Source organism: Balaenoptera borealis (genome assembly GCF_965194805.1).
Source record: "Balaenoptera borealis genome assembly, chromosome: 1".
In the NCBI taxonomy this organism is placed as follows: Eukaryota; Metazoa; Chordata; class Mammalia; order Artiodactyla; family Balaenopteridae; genus Balaenoptera; species Balaenoptera borealis.
The window spans coordinates 113086771-113113701 of NC_138860.1; the positions used below are offsets into that span (position 1 = coordinate 113086771).

At 34.3% G+C, this 26931-nt stretch overlaps 1 protein-coding gene across 20 annotated transcripts in view; it reads left to right on the top strand.

The window, feature by feature from the left end:
* EVI5 (ecotropic viral integration site 5) overlaps positions 1-26931 on the top strand; it is a 233160-nt gene that overhangs the window by 173653 nt on the left and 32576 nt on the right. For all 20 annotated transcript variants that reach the window (XM_082383688.1, XM_082383689.1, XM_082383690.1 and 17 more), the window contains one exon: positions 2070-2165. In XM_082383688.1, the coding sequence (XP_082239814.1) occupies positions 2070-2165 (96 nt within the window). Of the gene's footprint in view, positions 1-2069; positions 2166-26931 lie in introns of those variants that run through there.

The window sequence follows — 26931 nt, forward strand, 5'->3', positions numbered from 1 at the left end:
CCATGATGGGAATATTTACACCACATAAATTGGCAAACTACAAATCAGGGCTTGATTTATTGTTTTGTGGATTATCTAGACCAGAAGTTGGCAAACTATAGCCCATATCCCAAATCTGTCTGGCTGCCTGTTTTTGTAAATAAAGTCTTATTGGAATACAACCTTTCCCATTCATTTATATATTGTATATGGCCACTTTCACACTCCAGTGGCAGATAGAGTAGTTGTGATAGACTGTACGACCCACAAGTCTAAAATTATTTACTATCTGGCCCTTTAAGGAAAAGTTTTTGACTCCTGCTCTAGACTGTTAATGCAGATTAAAGCTTAAAAATGTGTTGTATCTTTAGTCTTTACATTATGAATAGAACAAAAATATTGAGGAAATCCTCTTTCAGTGTTTGATTACTGTTATCAAAATGATAGTAATTCTGTTATCAGATAACTTGAACAAAAATTAACCAATGTTCATATCCATACTTCACTCTTTCCTCATTTTCAGTGGTAGATGACCTATGGATACAATAGTTAGGCAAAAATTAGTGAAAGCATTCTCTGAGAGTATATTGACTACATAGAATTTATAATAGCATTATATATCTTATTAACTGTGTGTTGTATATTATACATCTATTTCAGTCTATATTAAAATATATAATAAATGTACATACAAACACATGTGTACACACGCACACGTACACACACTTGCTTGAGAGCTGTTTGTTAAGCACTTTCCAGCACAGCACTGGGTACAGAGACTACACTTTCTGGCCATATACAAATTGGCAAAATATTTAAAGCAGTATTTGCCTGAAGTGAAGTACCAGTATCATATCTAAGATTAAAACATATACATATATATTTTTTTTGAGTGAACTGTTTCTTTATTGTTACACAGTAGGGTCATTTACAACTTTTTACCATTGTAAATGGTGTTTTGATGTACATATAATTGTGTACACTTGTCTGAATATATATATATTTTTTAAATTTATTTATTTTTGGCTGCATTGGGTCTTTGTTGCTGCATGCAGGCTTTCTCTAGTTGTGGCGAGCGGGGGCTACTCTTTGTTGCGGTGCGCGGGCTTCTCATTGAGGTGGCTTCTCTTGTTGCGGAGCATGGGCTCTAGGCGCACGGGCTTCAGTAGTTGTGGCACGAGGGCTCAGTAGTTGTGGTGCGCGGGCTCTGGAGTGCAGGCTCAGTAGTTGTGGTGCACGAGCTTAGTTGCTCTGCGGCAAAAAATATATTTTTTTTTTAATTTAAAAGTTTAATTATTATATTTTTACTGAATTTAGTATTTTTTTAAATTTTTGATATTATGTTACTATCAGGTGCTAAATTTCTCCTATGGTCACCATGGTGCACATTTTTGATACTAAATGATTGCTAAATTTCAACTGAAGTTAGTGAAGGAGCAAAATATTTTTGTATACCCCATTTTCCTCTGTCTTTCTTCATGTTTTGTTACTTCTGGATCAGTATTATTTAGCATGGATATTGTAGAATACAATTTTAGAGCTTTTCATTTTTGAAATTTTGAAGTGGTAGAATTGATATTATGCTTTTCCTAGGAAGATTAGAATTATGATATAATCTAATTTCTATTACTCTCCTTTGTAGTATAATGTAAATACTCATTAAAATTCATTTTCTCAGAAAAAATGTAATTTTAAAAATATTATCTAGCTGACATACTCTTAGTGTTTATATTCCTGTTAATCTGTTGTCCTAGTTACGTGTTTGAAAGTTCTCAATAATTGTTCTTGGTTAAAAGATTAACAGCTTTCACAGTCACCAGTAATTTTAATAGTTTTAATTAAGTTAACTTTTAATTTAAAAGTTTGAGCAATATATATATATATGTGTGGTTTTAAAGATGGAATGCTATTCTATACATTTATTCTTCATTTTATACCAAGTTCAGGATATAATGGCATTTTTTCTCTCATTTAATCATGGGTTTATTTGTCACCTTCTAAATTTGAGGCATGTTACAAGTGTTTATGTTTTATTAATGGTTTGGTTTATTATATGGTTTATTTTTGGTTTGTTTTGTTTACCACCCTAGAACAAGGAAGAAGTGATGGCTGTGAGACTCCGGGAAGCAGATAGCATAGCTGCTGTGGCTGAACTACAGCAGCACATTGCTGAGCTTGAAATCCAGGTAACACATGAAAATAATAAAGTACATGTAAAAATAATGCAGTTATTTCCCCTTCCCTCTGCACCTGAATAGTGACTTATGTCTTCATCCTAATGACTGTGCTTCTATTTTCAACACTTACTCATTTCCAAGTCCATTTTTTTCTATTGTGGTAAAAATACATGTATTGCGGTAAAATTTACAATTTTAATGTATACAGCCTGTGACATTAAGTACATTCTCATTGTTGTGCAGCCAATTTCCAGAACTCTTCACCTTGCAAAACTGAAACTTTGTAACCATTAAACAACTCCCCATTCCCCTCTTTCCTCAACCCCTGGAAACGAAACCACCATTGTACTTTCTGTCTCTGAATTTGACTACTCTAAGTATCTTATGTAAGTATTGATAAAATCATAGGATATTTGTCTTTCTGTGACTGGCTTATTTCACGTAGCATAACGTCATCAAGGTTCATTTATGTTGTAATATGTGTCAGAATTTCCTTCCTTTTTAAGGCTGAATAATATTCTGTTGTGTGTGCATACTACTTTTTGTTTACCCATTCATTCGTTGATGAACACTTAGATTGCTTCTACCTTTTGGCTATTGTGAATAATGCTGCTATGAATGTGAGTGTACAAATAGCTGTTTGAATCCTTGTTTTCATTTCTGTTTTCATTCATACCCAGAAGTGGAATTGCTGAATCGTGGTAATTCTATGTTTAATTTTCTGAGGAATTGTTATACTGTTTTCCACAGCAGCTGCACCATTTTACATTTCCACCAGCAATGCACAGGGGACTAGTTTCTCCACATCCTCACCAATACTTGTTAATTTTCTGGGTTTTTTTTTTTTAATACCCATTCTAATGGGTATGAAGTGGTATCTCATTGTGGTTTTGATTTGCGTTTATCTAATGATTAATAATGTTGACCATCTTTTCATTGTGCTTATTTGCCATTATGTCTTCTTTAGAGAAATGGCAGTTCAAGTCCTTTGCCCAGCTTTTAAATGGGTTGTTGTTGAGTTGTGGAAGTTTCTTATATATTCTCAATGTCAATCCCATATCAGATATAAACAGATATTTTTGCAGATATTTCCTCTCATTCTGTGGGCTGCAGAATTTTCCTAGCACCACCCACTTTTGACTCTCTTCTTTCTTGTTGAACTTTGTTTTCAGTCTTTTTTTCTCAGTTCTGAGTGTTTGTATTCCTCTGAGCATCCAAGTTTTTTCGCTTTTTAAAAACTACTCAGTGTACAACAATGAATTCTAATCTATCTCCATCCTAGCATGTTTCCCCTAATCAATAATCTTACACCTTTAAAAAAAAATTTTGAAGACAATAAACAGAAAAGTTCATAAAACAAAGCTACATTATAATATATATAAAAACAGTATCCATGTAACCACTACTTGGGTCAAGATACAGAATATTGCCTATATTCCAGAAGTCTACCCAATCACACCCTTTTCCCTTACCCCCAATTTTATAGCAGTGACTCCTCTGCTTTTCCTTTTAGTGGTGTCATCTTTGTATGCATCTCTCATCCACACAGTTTAGTTTTCCCTATTTCTGAATTTCGTATAGAGTTATGCTGAATATTTTCATTTATGTCTCTTCTTTCTTTGTTCAGCACTGTTTCAATGAGTCATGAATTTTATTGTTGCAACATGTTCCATTTCATGAATATGTCACAGCGTACATATCCACTCTGATATTAATGGTCATTTGTAAATTTCCAGATTGGGACTGTTATACACAATGCTGAGATCGTAAGCAATCTTGTACACTATACTGACTACGTGTGCACACGTTTCTGTAGCATGATGCCAGGGTGTGGAATGGCTGGGTCATAAAGCATGCAGATCTTCAGTTTTATTTTCCAAAGTATTTGTACCACTTTAACTGCCAACCACAGCCTACGAAAGTCCTGTTGTTCCACATCCTCCCCAACACTTGGTGGTGTCAGATGCTTTAATTTGTGCCAGTCTGGTGGGTATGCAATGGTATTTCATCATGGTTTTAATTTGTATTTGCTGGATTACTAGTGAGGTTGGCAGTTTGGATTCCATCTTTTATAAAGTGCCTATTAAAGTCTTTTGTGTATGTTTTTTCTTTAGGATTATCTTTTTCTTATGTACGCGTAGTTCTTTCTAAGTTGGTGTTACGTTTTACAGATGGCTACTCCCACTTTGTAACTTGTCATTTGTCGTTGTTGTTTTTAATTTATTGTGTCGTTTGATCAGTAGACCAGTATGTTTAATGGACAGTAGAGAACTCCTCCTGGAACTTGTACAGGAACTTCAAATTCAACATGTTTAAAATCAGATATGTTCCTATTCCAGCCAAAATGTTTTTATTCTTTTGTATCTCAAGTCTTGTTCAGTGGTATCATCTCGTATTGAATTATTCAGCTTAGTAGGAACTTCACTTATGCTTTTCTTAACATTATGCCATATTTATCAAGGCTACGTATGCGAACTTTCAGCTTTACTTGAGAGTACCAAATTATTTTTACAAAGTGCTTCTGCTAGTTAACATTCCTACCAGCATTTCACCTGCTCACCTACTCATATAAATTTGCCTCCAGATAATTCTTAATAATTCATACAGATTAAAGTACCATGTCCGACTCTTCAATTTCTTCAAAAGATAAAAGTCGTGAGTAAATCTAAAACTAAATCGAAGGTAATTTTACTCATTTCAGAAACTTTAAAAGAAATCTTTCATGACCTTTCTATTCCGCCCTGCCACTCCCTTCATTCATCTGCCTTCGTCCCCACCTGAACGTCACAACTTCCTGTCCAGCTTCTTTTTCTCCAGCCTGAGCTCTTCCACAGAGCCACCAGAATTTTCTTTCTAAAACATAAAAACCTTATCTTTTCATTATTGTCCAAACTTGCACTTTTAGCCTCTTCTTTGACCATTACCACCCCATCCTCTCTCCCCACCTCCTACACACACACACACACACACACACACACACACACACACACACCTCTTTAGAAAGTTTTTATATTCTTTTAAAATTCTGTATCATTCTACATGCTGTTATGTCTTCAAAAAATTGCTGTGTTTTTCTGTATCCCCTAGTCCTCTGCTTGTTAGGTATTTCTGCTTACTGAGTTCTCCTTGGCTAGTTTGCTGTTAAGACATTTGATAAATGTGTTTTCAGTAAACATCTTAATGATTCAACCTTTATTCATTCATTTATTTATTATATGTAGGTTAAGATCCATATATAGATCTTTTGTTAAAACCTGAAACTCCTTTTCAATTATAAGAGTAATATATTTTAGGTTATTTTTATTCATGGAAATATCTTAGATCATTTTCAAGTTCCACTAGGGGGAGAACTCAACTTAGTCAAATATTTTTGTACTTCAGATCTCTTCAGACCAACTCTTCAAATTACTCTTGCTCTCTTGTGAATAAAACTTTTTCCCACAAACCAAATTCTTTCAAACCCTTCATTTAATAAATTACATGATTATGTAATTAGCTATTGATAAAATTAAAGCCTGCTTTTTTAAATGTAGTTATGAAAATTGTACTTTTGTGAATGTCTCATTTAGGTGAGGAAATACTCATTTTTATACACACTGTAGCATTCTGTAGTAGATATACTTATGAGGTTGAAGTTTATTAAATTTATTTTCAAAGATCCTTCAGTCAACTTGAAACTTTCAGGTCTGGTTTAAAGTTCACAATCACCACCCTCCCCATGTTAATCTGAGATGACTACATTTGTAATACACTTAATGTTCTTTATAATAATGCCTTTTCCACCATCTTTGGAGGAGCTGGTTTATATTAGTGTCTCAGAGTGAATTTAACCTTTTTTAAAGTGTAGCAGCTTTCAGGTTTTAGCCATTTTCCTGAACTATTTGTAAAAGTTATTGCTGAGGTTTCCTCTTTCTCAAACAGAATGACACTTCTTAATGGATTTTAGTCACCATCTACTGTAATGCTTATTTAGAGCAGATCATACCCCTATAATAGAATTAAGAGGTTGAACTCCAAGGTGCCATGAAATATTTAAAAATATGATATCATGTATATCATTTTAATATATTTTGACAATTAAGAGTTATCATTATGAACTTTAAATACTGTATAATCTCACTTCATTCAGACCTCTATTGTTTTCTTACATAAAGCTCCTTTGGCCAAATTTCTATCTAAAATAATATTCATATCCTAATCACTATACTCTTATGCTGCTTTATATTTCTTCAAAACAATTATTTCTTGCCATAAATTATACATGTTGTTGTTGTCCACATCCCCCACCAGAATGGAAGCTCCGTAAGAGAGGAATTTTTGCCTGTTTTATTCAGCTGCTGTATTTCTCAGTGTTGGTATATAATGCTTAGTATATAACCATCATTCAAATATTTGTATTTGAAGAAATTAATATAATAATTTGCTTATCTGTTGTTTTTACAGTAAGTGATTTTTAATGTATGTAATTTGAGTATTCAAATTTTTTAAATTCAGAGATTATCACTGTATTCACACATGCATCAATTTGCATTTTTTTTATCATTAGGTCACTACTGGCTAGGAAGGATAAAATGAATTCAGACTCTGCCTAAGTGCATTTATCATTATACAGAAGGAATGATTGAGTCTGGGTCCCTTCTTTGCAATATCATTGAGTAGAATTTAAACCTCTGAAAATTTATGTACAATTTATTGGTGTTAATGGCTTTAATTACATGTGAGAGGATGCCAGTTACCTTTTTTCTTCCTACCTGTACATATACTTTACAAGCTAATTGAATGGCTCAGGCTAAGTGGAATTTCTATAAGTAGCCTGCAAAAATAAATATGACATACCCTGATCAGAATAGAAAGAGTCAATAAATTTAATTATTATTGGGAACAAGAGGATTTTAGAATTCTAAATAACTCTGTGGTCACAACTTTTATCTTTCTGTTTTCTTATAATTGCTAGAGATTTTGTTGATTGGTTGAGAGTATAGATTTTGAAGACAAACTACTTATTAGCTGTCTTGTCTGACAGGTTATTTAACCTGATTTTGAATTTACTCATTCAAAACTAAGAATCCTAAGGTTATCTGCTTTAGAGTTGGTATTAAATGAGAAAGCATGTGTCAAGTGTTCTTTCTTCCCTAACTAGTTTCCAGCAAATCAGCTTATCAATGACCTTTTATAAAAGATTACACTCAGCGTTGTAAGGGCTTCCAAAAATTACAACCAGAATGGAAAGTGCAGAAAGTCTTTTGAGTTCCCTTCAAGATAGTGTTTACCCACTCCAGATAATGAATATATCCCTTTCCAAGAATTAGATAATAGCTGCAAATTAAGAATTGTTTTGGCTGTTTTTTTTTTTTTTGATTGAACTTGTTTCTGTCCAGTGTAAGCCCTGTTTAACTTACTCTTCATTTTTTATGTATTTACCATGTTTTACCATATTATCTGTAACTTTATTTCTTCCAGAATACTAATAATTAAAGTATTAATAGCTAGCATCATTGAATACTTAAAACATGCCAGGCAGTACTATTAGCCATTTAAATATATTCACTTATTTAATCTTTACATATGACATTATTGTTAATATCCCCATTTTATAGTGGAGGAAACTGAAGCATAAAGAAGATTTTTAAATGAGATTTTGTTGTATGTTTAAGAACCCACTCTAACTTAAATTCTTTCCAGGATTAAAATGAAATTTTTTTTCTTTAGTATTACAGGTACTGTCATGTTAGTTATATGGATTTTCTTGGTAGATCAACTGCCTCCTATAACTTTGTTACTACTGGTTCCCTTTTCCTCACTTAAATCTTTCAGTAGCTTCCCATGGCTTTCAGGACACAGTTCAAATTCTGGCTGTACTCACGAGCCCCTTCCTGCTCTGATGCTTGCCTCCCTTTCTAGCTTCATTTCCCACTTTTCCCACCATATACCTGTGCTTGAGCCATAATAAACTAGTTAAGAACTCTTTAAATATGTCATTGAGATTCACTCTGTTTTTCTCCTCTCCTCCTTTGATCTTGCTTATCATTTCAAAGGTCAGATTAAGTTTGACATGCTATGATCAGCCTTCCCTGATGATGCCAATCCAGCCAATTTTGTTGTGTCTCTGCTGCTTAACCCCCTCTGTTATAGATCTCTCTTATACCATCTCACATTATTTTAATCATTCTCATTTAAAAGCCTAGATGTGAAGAACAGATTAAATTATTAATTTAAATGGGGTATCAGTTTCAATTCAACAGATACTTACGGGGTACCTACTATGTGCTAGTCACTACTCTACACACTTTATAAGAATTAGTGAACAAAACACACAAAAAGTCCCTTTCCTCATCAAGCTTAATGGTAGAGGAAGAAGTAGGATGAACAAAATAAATGAATCGTATAGTGTGTAATTTAGAAGATGATGAATACAATGGAGAGAAAAATGTAGGAAAAGGAGAGGGTTGGGGTGTTGAGCGTAGGGTACCATTGCTATTTTAAATAATGTGATCAGGCAAGGCTCGCTAGAAGGGGATATTTAAACAAAGATTCATGCAGATTTGTGATAGAAATACCCTGCTAAGAGAATAGTAAGGACAAAGGACCTAAAGCCAGGGGCATCTCTGAGTCCCTGAGTGGAGTAAGAGAGGAAGTTAGAGGAAGTATGAGAGGTAAATAGGGCAGATTATGTAGGGCCTAAGAACTGTGGCCCTTCTCTGAGTAAGGTAGAAAGTCATGGGAGGGTTTTGAGCATAGGAGTCATCAGTTAGATGACATTTAAACCTATTAAAAGGATTCATTTGAACTTGATTCAGAAAAAAATGCTTGTAGGAATTCATAGTATCTAGATGGGAGGAAATGGTGGTTAAAAATTGTTTCCTCCTCCTCTTAGTGGAATTTTCCACCTTTATTCTATTGATCCAAATGTTATTTATTAGTTGAGGACTTTATTTTTACGTTAATGCTAAATCACACTTTCTCCACTTTCCAAGTGGTGGAGCAAAACACAGAAAAGTTAATTTTTGCTCAGTTAGTTGAGGAAAATAGATGAAAATTGAACCCAAGCCTTGTGATATTTAACCTGAATTGAGTTTGTGTTTTGATTTTTATAAAGATAAACATATTAATTTGTCATAACCATATTAAAAGCTTCTGTGGGCTGAGCACATCTATAAAGTTAATGCTGCTTTGTTATAAATAATGAAAAGTTTTAAGTTTAAAACAGTTTAGTTCTACGCAAATCCAACTTTGTGTTCTTTTCCTGGTACCCAGTAACATTTACCCATTTTCATTACTTTGCCCAACAGATAACCTCTAGGGATGCCTCAGATGGGCAATACCCCAACCGCTATTGGCTTAAGAAACACCCACTCAAAATTCTGTTCTGACATAAAATGAGGGAGTTAGATTTAAATCAGTGTGCCCAGCTCAGTATGCAGTTTTGACAGAGATAGAGAGGAAGTGATAAAAATCTTTACCATTTAACAAAAAAAAGTTTTAATAATGTAAAATTACAATGACATTACTAAAGGATGGAGTTTAGCATGAAGCTTTGTGATCAGTTTGTGCTTTCTAATTTCCTGAGCTCATTTGTTAATAGTTTCACAGCAGGTGGTAGTTTATATGCCACCTCTTGACTAACAAACTTCTTTTTGGAGGACTTTTTTTTCCCCCTTTAAGTACAGTGGTTTCTGTTTTGAGCAACTTATTTAAACATTAAAATATTTTTCAGTTTTCTTTAATGATTTTTCTCAAAATTTTAAGCATTTTTAAATTAGAAAAATAACTTCTATAATCTTATCTAGTCTTAATGCTGATTCTCAACAAAGGGAGTTAGGTATACAGAATATTTTACTCAGCTTGCTATCTGGTCATTAGGTATTAAAAACTATGTCAAAAAAATTTTTTTTTTTTTTACTGAAGTGCTCAGAGATGATTCTCTGATCTCCAACTTTAGTATGCACTTAAATTTTAAGAGATTAAGTATCTAGAGGTTTTAAAATTTGCTGTATCTAGGAATGAAGGATATCATTCACTTACCCAAGAACAACTCATAATAGTATCTAAAGAATTAATGAAGATAGGTTAGACCCTTAAAGTACCATGCTACCAGTGATCATCTTAGTGTTATTAAAATTAGTTTAGGGAATTCCCTGGCAGTCCAGTGGTGAGGACTTGGCACTTTCACTGCTATGGCCTGGGTTCAATCCCTGGTAGGGGAACTAAGATCCCTCAAGCCATGTGGCGTGGCCAAAAAATTTTTTTAATAAAAATAAAAATCAGTTTATGTACACCTAGCACACAGATCTTGGTTTCTAATACCATTCTCCAATAACAGAAACCAAGGTTCCTGAGAGAAATAGCTGATCCCAGGACTAGAACAGGAAATATACAAGATGAGCCTGGAGTATCTTGCAGTGTCAGAAAGTAAGGAAGTGTTCCAAAACAAAACAAAACAAAACCCTACATTAACAGGAATATGTTAAAGGGACACAGAGGAGCCAACTGAAAAAGCTCCCAGTGGCCAAAGGTGGAACAATATTTAAAATAGGAAAAAATAATTAACATAGTAGTGGATTATAATTCAAGGTATAAAATAAATATCCATGGATCCATACTGATATCAATAATGATTGAATAAATTAATAAATGAGGAAGAAGAGATAAATCTCTATGCAGAAGAATTCCAAATAACTTTTGTAGATACTCTGCCTTCAGAAGGGAAGCATAAATTTCTGTTCTTTAAGTGTAGCCTGTGCACAGTGACTTCCTTCCAAGGGGTCCAGTATGGAAAGGGTAAGGAAAAAAAGTAACTTTTTTGGAGAAACCTGACAAACACTACCTCACCCAGATGATCAAATCAGCATCAACAGTTGTAAATCACATTGCTAGTAATATACTCTTGATAGGATGTGACGAAATGGCACTTTACCTCTGTGGTCTTCCAGTAACCCATAATCACATTCTTACTATGAGAAGAATATCAGACAAATTTCGATAGTAGGGCATCTGGCAAAACACCTGACCAGTACTCCTCTAAGCTGTCAAGGTCATCAAAAACACGGAAAGTCTGAGAAACTGTCCCAGCCAAAAGGAACCTAAGGAGACATGACAACTAAATGTAGTGTGGTATCCTGCATAGGATCCGAGAACAGAAAAAGGACTTTGGGTTTAAAAAAAAAAAACCTAAGAAAATCTGAATAAACTTTGGACTTTAGTTAGTAACAATGTATCGATATTAGTTCATTAATTGTAACAACATGGAAGATATTAGTAACAGGGGAAACAGTGCAAGGGAGTATATATTACTCTTATCCTCTCAATTCTTCTGTAAATCTAAAACTGTTTGAGGAAAGTCTGTTATAAAAAATAGTTTATAGGAATTTCCTGGCGGTTCAGTGGCTAGGACTCCACACTTTCACTGCCAGGGGCCTGGGTTCAATCCCTGGTCGAGGAACTAAGATCCCACAAACTGTGTGGTGTGGTGAAAAAAAAAAAGACAAAATTTTTTTTAAAATTAAAAAATAGTTTATATAATTCCACGGTTTTTAGGAACCCCTGGAATTAGATAGAATTTTAAGTATTGGTCACAAAATTTGATCTGTTTTTAATTAAACTGATTTATAAGAAATATTTTCTAGCTTTTGGACCTTGTGCAAATGCTGGTTTTTCATGTGTGTATTTAGCTGATCCTGTAAGAAACATCACTTTAACGATGTGTGGGATGGATGTATTTCTCTTCTGAAATGGAATTAAATCAGTCTTAGTAGTGAGAAAAAATTTTGATTTATTTCCTCCCTTCCATACTTTTCAACTTACCTTATTATTTCTTAAAAGTATTTATATGTACTTTTTTTCTAGTTACTAAAACATAAAGAATAGTCAAACCTTTTTGTCTGTGACTTGAAATTACAGGAAACTGTTTTAGAAACTTACCAATAGTACATGATATGAGTATGATTTGGTTTTAGATGTTTCAAATGAGTCACCTTGAAGTCATGGAGAGGCTACCATTTACCACATTTACTATTCTGATTAATTTTTCTTAAGGCAAAGTACAAATCAGTAAAAACTTCCTAAAGTTTAGTGATTGCTATTGGTGTTTCAGTAAGGTTATGTTGATTAATCACGGTGATTGCTTATCGACTGTCACAGACTTACTCAAATCATTGTGTTTTCTGCTACTATCATCATCTCATATGCAGTTATAATTTGCTTAATATAGTTTGCTTTAATTGAAAATATCAAATTAGAACTCAGAAATTTTGCTCCTGCTGCTACAAGTTAATATGGTTGCCTCTGTGACCGTTGAACATAGTTTCATAATATAGCCTTGAAAAAAAGCATTATTTAACCTTTAAAATAGTCAAGATAATGCCTTTTAATGGTCTCTAAAATAGTTTAACTTTTACAGAGGAGAGAGAGAGCTTGTATATATCTTTCTGTAGCATAATCTCTCTTTTCGTTACATTTTCTCATCTGTGGGTGTAATTTAAAATATTTTTTTAATGTAAGCTTTACACTTGCATTTGAGACTAAGCAACCTGCATTGTGTCATGACCCTTCTAATACCACAAACCTTCTGTAATACTACTCCCAGCGAAAAACCCACATCCTATGTATAACCTTAGATTTATTTTGAAATCTCTATGAAGAGCACACAGAGAGATTACTAATTGTTTCTGTTATTTCCTTTAAGGGTGTGATGTCTATTTGTAAACCATGTTTTAAGTTTTACTTTGTCAGGCTTAAAATGTTAAAGTATATTAAGTACTGGTTTCCTATTCTAAAATTACTATATAAAAGTTTAATAACTAACGATAAGTTTCAGTTCAGAATTGGGTGGTATGTTAGACATCTGTAGGGTGTTCAAGAAAGGAGAAAGCAATGGTACTTGGAATAGCCAATATTTCTAATACCACTGGCCAGCACAGTACTAGTAAACAGTTGCAAATTTAAACAATAAGCAACTTTTTTTCCCGTTTTATTCCTGTTCTTTTATTATTTCCTTTTGTCTATTTTAGCTTTGGTGTGTGTTCTTTATGTAACTTCTTAAGATGTATGCATAAATCTAACATTATTATTTAAAAACGTGGATAACTACTCATTATTAGGAGAATGGTTAAACCATAGTAGATCCATATTTGGAAAAGTCTGTATCTTTAAGAAAGAATAAAGAAAGATCTGCGAGACATAATAATGAGAAAAAATATAGAATGTAGTGATAATTCCATTTGTGTATGTTAAAAAGTACGTGTGTGTGTGTGTGTGTTTAAGTAGATTGGGATGTCTGCTGTGATACCTATCAAAGCTCCCTCTGGGGAGCGTAAAGGGCTTGGTGCAAAAGAGAAAGGGAAACTTCACAGTTTTTATACCATATGAATTTATATGATTACCATTATAATTTTTTAATGTACATACATTAAAATAACTTGAGGTAACCATTGCTAGAATGGACATAAGAATGAGCGCTTCCAAATAATTATTGGAAAACAGCAATGTAGAAAACTTGGTCAACCTAGCAAAAATGCCACCCTCCTTCTCTGGCCTTAAAGTTTTTGAGTTGTCTGGCTCCTGCCTACTTCTCTGACTGCATCGTAAACCACACTCCCCTTCACGTCATGCTCTAGCAACACCAACTTTATTTTTGTTTCTAGAACCAAAAGCTCATTCATTCCTACAAGCTTTTGCTCTTGCTCTTCCCTGCATTTGGAATGCTATGCTCCTCGATCTTCCCATGGCTGGTTCCTTCTCATCATTTATATCTGAACTTAAAAGTCACCAACTCATAGAGATTTTCACTGACCACCTTTGTAAAGTAGGACCCTAATGCCGTAACTCTATTTCATCATTGTGTTTCATACTATTTGTAGCTCTTATTAGTGTCTGAAATTACCTTCACTTTAAAAATCAACTCACACCCACATGTAATATATTAGAACCTGGTTTGTCTTACATACTGCTGTATGCCTTGTGCCTGGCATGTAACAGGTAATCAAAAAATAATTGTTGAATGAATCTTAGGCGGCAGCCATGTACATGAGAATTTAATATTATTATGCCATAAGAACAGGTAGGTTCAAAGTACCTTTTTTTTAATTGAAGTATAGTTGATGTACAATATTACATAAATTTCAGGTGTAAAGATTCATTTGTTTAAATGCTGCCCCAGAGGTGGACTGAAACCGATCCCATAATTTCCTACCTCAACCGTCTAACAAAATAGTAAATTTTTTTTTTTAAAAGCAAATACTTTCCCACTAAAAGCAGCCTGAGAGGAAAAGGATCTTAGCCTAATGCAATAAACTTTAAAAGTGACAACTAAGGAAAGAAATAAACTATTTAAGAGCAGAGAGGCCTAGCAGGGCTTGGCTTCTAACCTCAACTATCTCCCTCTCTCCTATGTCACCACACTGTATATATAGGTAAGTCAGCAAAACCCCCGGAAGATTCAGTCATATCCCAAATGTGGAGAGAAGGAAAATGAGTATGTCTGACTGAGAAGTTGTAGAAACTTCTAGAAGGAACAACCCAGTGAAGGAGATTAGAAAGTGAACATCTGAATGTTAATTAAAGTGAAGGCCCTGGGACAACACACTCTATTTGGGAAATGATCTGAATCCTAAAACCCGGGTTTTGGCATGTATCCCCCCAATTAGGTAATACAAAATAGCTAACAGAATCTCAGAAGAATAAACAGTGCCCCTGTTTAGCCAGGTTTTTCTTTTCCCCATGCTATCCCTCAGCCCATAGAAAAATGGGAACAAACTTGAGCTTGGAGGGCACAGAAAATAGATTTTAAATATGATGGAAAGAGAGTTAATAAGTAACTCATATCATTAGAGCATTTAGAATATCTGGATAGTCACCTAGCCATGAGCATGATGAGAAGAAATGGCACAACAACTTGGTTTCTATTATTATAGCAGAGAAAAGAGAAAGAAATACTATTCAGAAACATCCCAACCAAGAAGAAAGGTAATTCAAGGATAAGAGAGGAATTACAATTACTTCATACTATAAAACAACTAACCGTGAATTTAGTAAAATTAAGAAATCAAAAGATAAGATAATTAAAAAGTACACTGAGGTAAGAAGGAGGGAATTGTACCACTAAGGGAATAAATTGAAGCCCAATACACCATTGCAGAAACCACAAAAGAATAGCCTATTCAATGGACAATGCTGAAAATTGGAATATTGGCATAGAAGAAAAGCTTGAGATAATAATCACAATGAATATAGAGGTTAAGAATGAAAAACAAGTATATTAGCTAATGCTTATGGATGACAGACAGATAATCTAACACTAAGAATAATTGGTATCCCACAACAAATAGAAAGAAGATATATTCAAAAATAAGCAAGAAGAGGTCCTTGAAATTAATGAAGATTCAAAGATGCAAATTAAAAGAAAACCTTGTGTTCTAGGAAAATTTGACACAGAATGCTCCTTAAACACTTAGAGCAAATTACCTACAAAGTTGTATGGGAAGATTAAGACTTGTCCTCCAGATTTCTCACAGCATATTCAATGCCAGAAATCAACAGAGCAATGGCTATGCTGCACTCTCCAATATGATAGCCACTAGCCAGCCAATGTGGTCATAGCCTCATTTTGCACAGTAGCTACTAGCTAACATATTAGACAGTGTAGATGGAGAACATTTCCATCACCACAGAAAGTTATCTTAGTACTAGTCGACAACATTTTGAGTTTGGCTGACCCAAAAATATTATAGCCAAACAATGTGTCATCCAGATATTTTGAAGAAATAGGTTGTCATTTTCCAGTGTGAAAAGATTGCTAGGATACTACTCTCATAATCTTGAAAAAATTACTGGATAGTGAAATCCAGCTTAAAACAAGTCAAAATAAAGAACTGTGAAATGTGGGCGCTATTTGAAAAGATGGGCGGTAAATGTTGAATCTGTTTAAATACAGAACTAATACTAAACAAATATGGGAATAATGATTACAAGTGAGAGAGTTTTTTTGTTTTTTTTTTTAATATTTTATTTATTTATTTATTTATTTATGGCTGTGTTGGGTCTTCGTTTCTGTGCGAGGGCCCTCTCCAGTTGCGGCAAGTGGGGGCCACTCTTCATCGCGGTGCGCAGGCCTCTCACTATCGTGGCCTCTCTTGTTGCGGAGCACAGGCTCCAAACGCGCAGGCTCAGTAATTGTGGCTCACGGGCCCAGTCGCTCCGCGGCATGTGGGATCCTCCCAGACCAGGGCCCGAACCCGCGTTCCCCGCACTGGCAGGCAGACTCCCAACCACTGCGCCACCAGGGAAGCCCGAGAGAGTTTTTTTTTAAATAAACTTTGACAGTGTAAAAATAACATAGCTAAAAAAAATTTTTAAAAAAATAAATAAATAAAAATAACATAGCTAACAAACATCTGGATGTGGAGGGAGAGGGGATATGAAAGCAGGTATAAATGTACTCATATCCCAGCAAGATAGTCAATCAATACCACATACATTTAAAGCATGTAATAAAAATGCAGACTTCTAACATCTTAATGTTTTTTTGTTATCTCTTAAATTTAGAGGTTTTTTTTTAAAAAAGGAAATTACCTCTCTTATATTGAAGAAACACTTGGCATTCACTGTACTTTCTTTTCCTATTAATTTTAGCTAATATTTAATGTTTAATTTTCATTTTTGTATTTTTAGCACTGCCCAAGTTGCTTAAGGCAAACATATATAATTTTACAGAAACAATTATTTTTCTTAAAAAAAAAAATCTGGCTGCATGTATTCCAAGATGTTAACATTGATCAATTCTGAGGAGTGTGAATAGAAATGATTGTTACTCTCTTTATGTTTTTTTTTTTTCAATTAAAATATTTTTCCTACTTTTTTCTACTGTATTAATCACAGCCAGGCCAGACCACCTCATTGAAATTGTTGAGGAAGGAAATTAATTTTATAGGATGAGTTACTAATTTGAAATTTATAAAGTATTATTGATATTATCTTTACATGGGCTGTCTTTGATTTATCTTTTGTTTTGTTTTGTTTTCGCTGAGCTGCACAGCATGTGGGATCTTAGTTCCCCAACCTGTACCCCCTACAGTGGAAGGCGAATTCTTAACCACTGGACCTCCAGGGAAGTCCCCCTATCAAGTTCTAATACTCTAATAGTCTAATAAGTTGATAAAGATGCTTTTTGGCAAAATCAGCTCTGCATGGATCCTTTAAACAGGCCACAGAAAAAAGCATGTTTTATCCATGAGGTGAATATACAAGAGCCATGTATATGGTCATCTGATGCTAAGGAAGGTACATGAGAAATTTTGACAGCTGAGGACTGAACTTCCCAACTTTGGCTTACTAACACTCTACAGAGGGTCCAGAAAAAGATAAATGAGTAACGTAAGCAACACCAATTTTGGAAAAATAATTCTAGCACATATCCTGCTGTGATTTGTCTTACAATTAAGGCACTAGGAATGAAATCTGGTTTCTATCCCTGGCTAGCCACGTGATCCTTGACAGGTAAGCCACTAGTCTGTCTAATCTTCTAGTGTTGTTGAGGCCAGGCTGTGCTTAGATCAAACCACCTGTGAGGACAATAATCAGGTAAAGCACCAGGCCAAAAGAGAGGGCTTATTATTAGTCTGTCAGTCTGGAGAAAATCTGGCTAAGAGAAAGAAGTGGTGATAAGAATCCAGAGGATGGAAATAACAGGCCTAGATCATAATCGTCATCAAGCTGGGAGAAGACAGTCTAGAGAAATAAAAGTGATGGGTGGTAGAATGACAAAGCGATGAAATGATGTTTGCATAGATCTAGAAAGGCTTTTTGTAACTAATTCTTCAAAAGTCTTGGTTTCCCAAGACAGTACTCCCCAAAAGGGTTTGTCAGGTGTTAACTCAGCCTGGCATAACAGTGTTTATCCTTAGTAAATGGGTTACATTACCATATATCCTTTCCTCATAAGGAAAAAGTGAGACAGAAGCTGCTTTACAGTGCACAAGAGTACCTATTTGGAGTTTAAGTTTGTGGTATTAGAAACAAAAAACAAAACCAAGAAACAAAAATAGAGATAAATCTTTCACTGAGATGATAACCCCCATGACATGGAATATAAGGGTATTAAAATATGACAGTTCCACCTCTCCAGAAGGTGAATCACATTTTCTTCAGTTACACAGTTTTCCAGCTGTGAGCACTCTCTCAGTGAGCAAGATAAAGCTTAATGAGTGGTTGTTCCATGCTTTCTTTTATGACAAGTCTTCTCTTTCTTAGAGATTTCTTTGTGATGAACACTATGCTTTTCCCAGAATTTAAAGTCATCTACCTACTTTATAGAATATTTTTACAAAGAGACAAATGACAGGCTGAAAGGGTTTTGTGTGTTTAAAGTGATGTTAAATATAGAGAGTTCTTTGGACCTCATAGGAGTGAAATGTTAAACACGTTAACCTATTAATAAAAGGCAAAAAATCATAACTGCTAATATTTATTATGTTTATCTTTTACCAAATACATATAAATAATAGAATAAATAGTTACACGAGTAATATATAAAATGCTGTATTCCTATAAATATTCTGAGTCTTTGGCTTCAGATATTTAAATTTCTGTGCCCATCTCTTCTATATTTACTCCCTTGACCCAACCAACCATTAAATATACATTATATTAGTTTTACTCTGTTACCTGTTTGATTTGAAAAAAAAGGAATAAAAACAGTACTTGTTTTCGTTCGAATGGGAAATTTTTCTATTTCAGCTTTGACTCTTAAAATATCAACAATATCATGAAAAAAAAGGCAAAAGTACTACTTTAGATTAAAAAAGGCTAAAGAGATATAATAACCAAATGTAACCATGAACCTTGGTTCAATTGTGGATAATAATAAAACATTTTGGGCCCTTTTAGGAAAGTTTGAATAGGAAGTACATGTTTAATGATGCTGTGAAATTACTATTAATTTAGGTGTTGTAAGGACATTTGGTTACTTACTCTTAGGAGATGCATGCTGAAATATATAGTAGTGAAATGTCATATCTGCAATTTACATTCAAATGTTTCAGAAAATACACAAGTAGGAAAAACAAAAGCAAATGTGGCAAAATAGTAATTGGTGACTATAACTAAGGGGTATATGGGTATTGTACTATTATTTCAGCTCTTCTGTAGATTTGAAAATTTTAAAAATTAAAAAGCTAGAGAAAAATTTTGCAAGATGTTAATGATAGACTAGATGCTTTTATATTTCATACAGGGTGCTTTCTACTACCTTCATCTACACATCTAGTATATTAAGTAGGTGTTAACTGGTTAAATTCTTTAAAAAAAAGAACAAAAACAAAACCAAAACCCTCTAAGCAAATTATCTGGTTGTATAGAGCATTAAAAAGCCTATGGCTTGAAACACAGGTTTTTAAAATCTGCTATCTTCCTGTCTAAGGAAGTGTCCTTCCTGTGGCAGGATAGGGGTAAGTTATAACCAGCCTTAAAAACATAGATAAAGAAACAAATAAACAAGAATGGACTCTTAGGCATGCCTATTACAATTTCTCTTTTAAAATGAGGCTAATTCATGAATTTAAACAAACCAGGGCCCCTGCCTCCTCTTTTCTCACTGCCACAATATTTTTTAATGTTGTCCACTGCTAAACCACACTTTTCTCTTAAACACTTGTGCAAAGCAACTTAACGTATTTATCTCAGTTTTGCTGCAACATAACACGCAAAAACATGCTGCTTAGAGCTATACAGTAAACATTTCATGTTTTCGCTTCAATCTTTTAGCTTGATATGCGTTACCATACTTAACTGTTCAACCTTTTTAAATAGTATGTTGGAGTACAGTAGACGTAGGTGAAGGTATTTCTAATTAAAATTTCTGCTGTGACTTAACACAAATACATAATTCTCTTATTTCCTGCTGACCACAGCATTTATGATGTTTCAATCAACAGATTGAAAATATTCAGGTAACAGAATATTTTACACATCCTGAGCACAGTCCATCTCTACCTCATCCTTTCTGTGATTAGAGCTCCCAAAGGTTGCAGGGACAAAAACAGGTGAAGGTATATGCCAAAGGTCGTTAATCAACAGTCTAGGTAGTTGAACACCAGAATCACTGCTCTAAGTAAAATATTCTTCTAGACACATTTATATGTGTTATATTAAAGAACATAGCTTTGGGGCTATAACAATCTGTTACCTGATAAAAAAAAGTTTAGAGAATTGGGCTCCATATTTCCCTTATTTATTGCCATATCTCCTCATAATATTGGTACTTTAAGTTTTAAAAGAATTATTTTGTTGGTCTCCAAATCTTTGGTTTTTCTTCATTCTTTAGAACAATTAGTTTTCAGTCATAGGGGTCATATGTGTGGAATTTTCTCAGATCCTAAACATTTTATTTAGTTCCTCATCATGCATTACCAAACTTTAAATCATATTTTCTGTTTGAGAGCTAGGTTAACCAAGACAGGGATTTGAGTTCAAAATTGAACCAACCTCTGCAGACAGGGAACTGACCAGCTGAAACTATCACAGAAATAATGTGAAGTGAAACTGATAGCAGAATTGAAAGAAATTAAAGAACCCTTGACAGTTTTCCTCTATTTTTGTTTTTAAATATATTTGCTCTGGAAATGTAGAGACTATTTGTAGATAAGTTTATCAGTCTTGGTCATTTACCACATTCACCATTGTGGTAGTTGAAAAAACATCTCTTTTTTTATATGTAAAATTATACTAAGTAAATTCTGTAATGAGTGTCAGCTCATAAAATATTAGAGATTTTTAAGAAATAGGGTAAGAAGCATTTTATAATTGGCATATAAATAGAATCTTGAATTTGTGTTTAAAAAAAATAGTTAATTTTCAAAGATGGTTCAAACCAGTGCGTTTCAAGTGTACTTTATGTCACGCTGGTTATGTCAGAATCACCACTTGTTTAGCTTTCAAAGTATACTGATTTTCAAGCTCCATTCCCAGACATTTAGAATTCAGTAGGTCAGAAATTGGTTCTCTTAATCTACATGTTTACAAAACTCCCAAAGTGATTTTTTTTTCCATAATCATCATTAGGAATCATTGTTTTAAGCATTTCATAGATTATGTTGTTTATATCATGGTGTTTATTTACTTAGCCATATTTTTTCAAATATTTATTAGGTAGGATGTTTTTATTGCGGGCAACCCAATTCTGGATTTGTTAATGGCATAAATAATATGGCTTAAATGATAAAGGCGATTTATTGGCTTACATGCCTGAAAAGTCCAAAAGTAGGGTGTGCTTCAGGAAGTTTGGTTTGAGCTCCATTTTGTTGTATTTAACCATGATTCTTAAGGCTCAGTCCTCCTTGTCATTTTTATCTTCAGGAGGTTTCCTTATTGTGTTAAAATGGCTTACGGGTGAGCTTTATACCCACATATCGTAATATCCAGAATAAGAAACTGTACCCCATACTTTCCAGCAAAAGTTTTGAGTGTCACACTTTGAGAAACCCCTGAACCAATCACTGTGCAAAATAGATGTGATCATCTTGTTTCAGTTAAACCCCACCAATCAGGGCATACCTGTGGAGTTAAGTAAGGATCAGGATAATTCCAATTCTATCACCACTACATAATGAGGGAGAGAGAATGGATCTTGAGGTAACAACCATAAAATCTACTACAAAATATTATAGAGATGAACTATAATTTAGCCTGCTCCAAAATTATATTCTATCTTAATGAAGTACTAATTGTATGATTTAATCATATTGCTTTTTAGTTTCTTAAGTTTTCAGTAAAATGTGAAGAAAATAGTATCCATTCTAGAGCAAAACATGGATTTTTTAAATGAAGAAACATTAAGTAACCTTTGGTAGATATGTGTCTTTTCACATATGTAAATGAAGAACAGTGTGGACCAAGTGCTTACTTTTTAGCAGGCTGGGGAGGGAGAGGAAATTAATTGCTTTTTATCGATGACTCTTCCTCCCCGTATTTTATTATGAATAATTTCAAACATACAGAAGTTGAAAGAATTGTATAGTGAACATCATAAACTCACCACCTCCATTCTAAAACTAATATTTTGATATATTTGTTTTAAATGTTGCTTTATCAGATACCTACCCATCCACCATTCTAGCTCACTTATATTTTTGATGCATGTCAGAGTAAGTTAAAGTTGTCATACTTTACCCCAGTCACTTAAGCTTGCGTATTATTAACTAGAGTTATTAATGACCTTTTGACTAAGAGGCTCATACATAAAGCTCAGTGGCTTAAGGCCTTAATATGAATTAGATTATTTTAGACTTCATAATGGTAATTCCTAAAATAATCATTCAAAGATAGATCTAAGAGTGAAATATGCATTTAAAACTTTCATAAAGTTACTTTATGCTCTCTTGATATAGTTTCTTTGGCTGTGTGAAAAAAGATAATGTATTTAAGGTCTGTTCACTGAAATTACTGACAATTGCCAAAATTGTTTATATGTTGGATCTCTTTAAGTTTGTTACTTACCTTATTAGTTTTGCTTAGGAAACCAGTTAACTGGCAATCTGTTTTTGTTATCAGCTGGACCAAAAGAAAACCTCAAGAAAATGCAGGTTCCTGGTAAATTTATTAGCGTAGCTGACATTTTCCCACCTGCTTATCAGAAAGAACCATGTGGACATTGCTTGAAAATAGAAAGCTGTAAAAATACTTGCAAAAAAACCTTAAACATTAGAAAATTGAATGAACTGCCTCAGAAGTGAAATTAAATTGATATTGACTTATTAGAATATAATAGTTGTATTTTTTGGTGTTGGAAATATACAGTTATTCAGTTTTTACATTTAAAAAGGATCCTTAAAAGGCTTTATATTAACATATTTAAATGAGACCCTATTTGTAGAACATAAAAATCACAGACTTTTAGATTAAAGGTCATTTTTATACATTTCAATTTATTAAATAGCATTTAGGACATCTCTCATTTTTTACTTCTATTTTTGAAATATCAGCTATATTCCCTTAAAGCAGACTATTGAATCAAAATGCCCCAAGCAGAGCTTTCCAGCTGTTGTGTCTGTCACACTGGTGTTCTACTAATGTGTGACAAGTGTGCCAGGATGGTGACTGTCTTCTCCTGGGGTCACTGCTAGAGCCTAGAGTTGCTTAATCACCCTTCCTCTTTCTTCAGTTTAGCCAGTGTGCCTTATAGGTTGTTTATTGGGGTATCTGTCTGTCTGTCCACAGAAACAGTGGTTTGATGGGCATCAGAATCTTTTTATTTGTAAAAGTTTTGCAAAAAAAAAAGAAAAAGACCCAATAGTAACCTTTGTATTTAAATCTAAAAAGAACAACTACATGCAATTAGATTTGATCAAACATATAAAGTGTTTCTCTTTGAAATTCTGCTTTTTTCTGCAGTTAATAGAAATTCGAAGAACACTGTTTTTTTAGTCATAAAATCTAAGAGGGCTTCTTTGATTTTCACAAGATCTTTCAGGAGTCTTTTTTTTAAGTTAAAAACATTCCATTTTTTATGGTAAAATTTCTTAACTGCCCTGTTTTTCATTAAACACTACCTTTCCTCCAAAGAAATCGAAGTGCTGTAACAAACTTTTTAGCCAAAACCCTACAAAGACCCACCTTTGGAAGAAACAAATCTTTGGAGTCACTTGATCGCTTTTAAAAAAATTTTTTTTTTAATTTATTTTATTTATTTATTTTTGGCTGCGTTGGGTCTTCATTGCTGCGCATGGGCTATCTCTAGTTGTGGCGAGCGGGGGCTACTCTTCGTTGCGGTGTGTGGGCTCCTCGCGGTGGCTTCTCTTGTTGCGCAGCACAGGCTCTAGGTGTGCGGTCTTCAGTAGTTGTGGCACGCGGGCTCTAGAGCGCAGGCTCAGTAGTTGTGGCGCACGGGCTTAGTTGCTCCGCGGCATCTGGGATCTTCCCAGATCAGGGATCGAACCCATGTCCCCTGCATTGGCAGCTGGATTCTTAACCACTGCACCACCAGGGAAGTCCCTTGATCACTTTCTGTAAAACAGATTTAATGATTTCTATCTTGCCAAGCATTTTTTTCATGCAAGTTTTCCTGTAGGGAAGAAATGGTATTAATTGTTGTTACTGGTCATTCTACAGCCATTCAGACCTGAAGCATTTCTGCGTTTTTGAGTTTCTTTCTTACAATACTAGAGCTTACCTTGTGCTTTGTCATTTTATTTGCCCTGAAAATTTTATGTTATCCCACATGATGATATTGCTATGCAGTGTTCAAAATCCTCAAGACCTTTGCCTTTATTGGGACCTGATTTAAAATCACCTTTCTCCAAGTCTGATTCCAAACCATAAACATTTAGCTTATTTCATTCAGAAGGATTTCTCCCTAGTAGTGGATTGTACTTTCCATTTAATCAACCATTTCAAGGGAATTAATATGACATGATAGTAAAATTAGACTAAAATTTAAAGCCATCAAAAAGGATAGCTGAACACATAAATTAAAATGAGCAATTCTTATCAAATTACCCTGCTTTGGAAGTATATTTATTTACTAAATTTCTGCTGCCATTTCTCATGTCACATATGGGATTTAGAAAGTACATTCTATAAGAATAACAGCTTCATTTATTTTATTTACGTCAATGAATATTCTCCCTCCAAAAATTTTTTTCCTACATTATTCCTTCTCTTCCTTCTCTCATGCACTCACTACTTAATCCCTTCTGCTTGATATCATCTTTTCGATCTTTGAGATATACAGGACTAAGGCGGAGGAAGTCTAGAGCCAAGGAAAATCTTAGAATGAGATGGTTATGAAACGGGCTGAATTTGGGTGGTGAGTTCATTAGTCTATATTATTAATACTCTTTTGTTCTTATTCTGTGCCTTTGAAATATTTCATTTAAAAAGTGGAGTGATTAAAAATAAGATGCAGGTATAAGTAGATGTAAGTGGTATTGGACAACTGTAAATTGATAATATGGGTCATTAGCTTAGGGCCATAAATGCAAGTTGCTATAGCTTTTTGGGTTTTTTTTGGCTGCATTGGGTCTTTGTTGCTGCGCGCAGGCTTTCTCTAGTTGTGGGCAGCGGGGAAGAGTACTTCCTTGCGGTGCGTGGGCTTCTCTTGTTGCGGAGCATGGGCTCTAGGTGCGCAGGCTTCAGTAATTGCAGCACGCGAGCTCAGTAGTTGTGGCTCACGGGCCCAGTTGCTCCACGGCATGTGGAATCTTCCCAGACCAGGGCTCGAACCCGTGTCCCCTGCATTGGCAGGCAGATTCTCAACCACTGCGCCACCAGGGAAGTCCCTGCTATAGCATTTTATCTTTAACTCTTTTGATATTGCAATTACCATTTAAATCAGCGGAGGCTGAAATAAATACGTAAAGATTTTTGTAACAAATCCAAGAAAGCTAATTTGTGTGATCCTTTGCATAGATTTCCATATATTCTCTTCTGTTTCATTATTTCTCATGTTCATAGTGCTGTAAATTTAAGGTGAAAAATGTGTCAACTGTTGCTGTGACTCTTAGGCAGCCAGTTCACTCAGTCTTTCATTTAAGTTTCCTTATCTAGGAAATACGAATAAAAATAATACCTATTACACAGGGTTGTTGTGATGATTACATATAAAGGGCTTAGAACAATTCCTAGCTCATTGTAAGCCCCAGTCTTTCTCCACCACAGCTCCACAAGAGAATTAAGTCCTACAGAAAATTGAGTAACTGTTTTCTCAATTCTTCTAAGGATGGTACATAGCTGGTACCATTTTAGATGTATAGGAGGTAAGTTAAATCATTACATACAATGATGCTTTAGGCATTAGGGCTTAATTCCTGTGGGGAACCTCAATTGTGAAGGTTTAATAAAGTGCTCAAGATATGTTAGCTTTTATTTTTTTTTTTTTGGTTGCAAGTGACAAATCCATATTGGAACTGGTTTAAATAATAAAGAGACTTTATTGGTTCATATACCTGAAAAAACAGGTAAGGAAGGCTTCAGAGATGGTTTGATTAGGATCCTGACTTGGTATCCCTGCTGTTCTATTGGTTCTGCTATCATTTCTCTGGCCATCATACTAATATTTCTAACTAAATTTTCTAAAAAAATTTTTTCTTAAATATGGGAATGTGGCTAAAAACCATAAGGTGTCTTTTGTATATATTTAAGAAGCCCTGCATATTTGGAATATAGTAATTGTTAAGTTCTTTGCTTAGATGATTATTTGTGATATTCATGTGTTTAAATGTATAAGAAAAGTTTTAAAGCCTATAGAAACAGTAGTTGTTCTTTTACATCTATACAAACATTAGTTACATCAAACTGCTTCAGCAGACCAAATTCCAGTAAAAGGTTTTTAAGGCAGGTTGCCAAAAGAAAAAAATAAAATAAAAAAAGGTACGTATAGGAATAACTTGATGAAAGGATTTGCAGAACACGCCAGGGATACATAAGAATGAAATCAAGGTGGCAAAGATAGTTTAACACAGAAGAGCAATCCTGTTGGCATGGTGCCCTGACTCTGCAGAGGAGCTACCCATTCTGTTGCTGGAGCAGCTCTGTCTAGTTCTTCTCTCTGCCAAGGATGTTAGGGGAAGGTGTGTAGAAGAAAAGTAGAGGCTGGATTTGGCTGCAGTCAAAGGTCCAAACCGGATAATGTCCAAGGTCCCTTCTTACTGTGAGTGGAAAGAAACATTTTCCACATTGGAAAATGCTCTTCACTACAACCCATTACACGCAAGGTAATTGTACAGAACCTAAGGCACCTTTTAAAACCTACTTTTAAAAAACCGATAAATATTTAGATACCACTAAGATA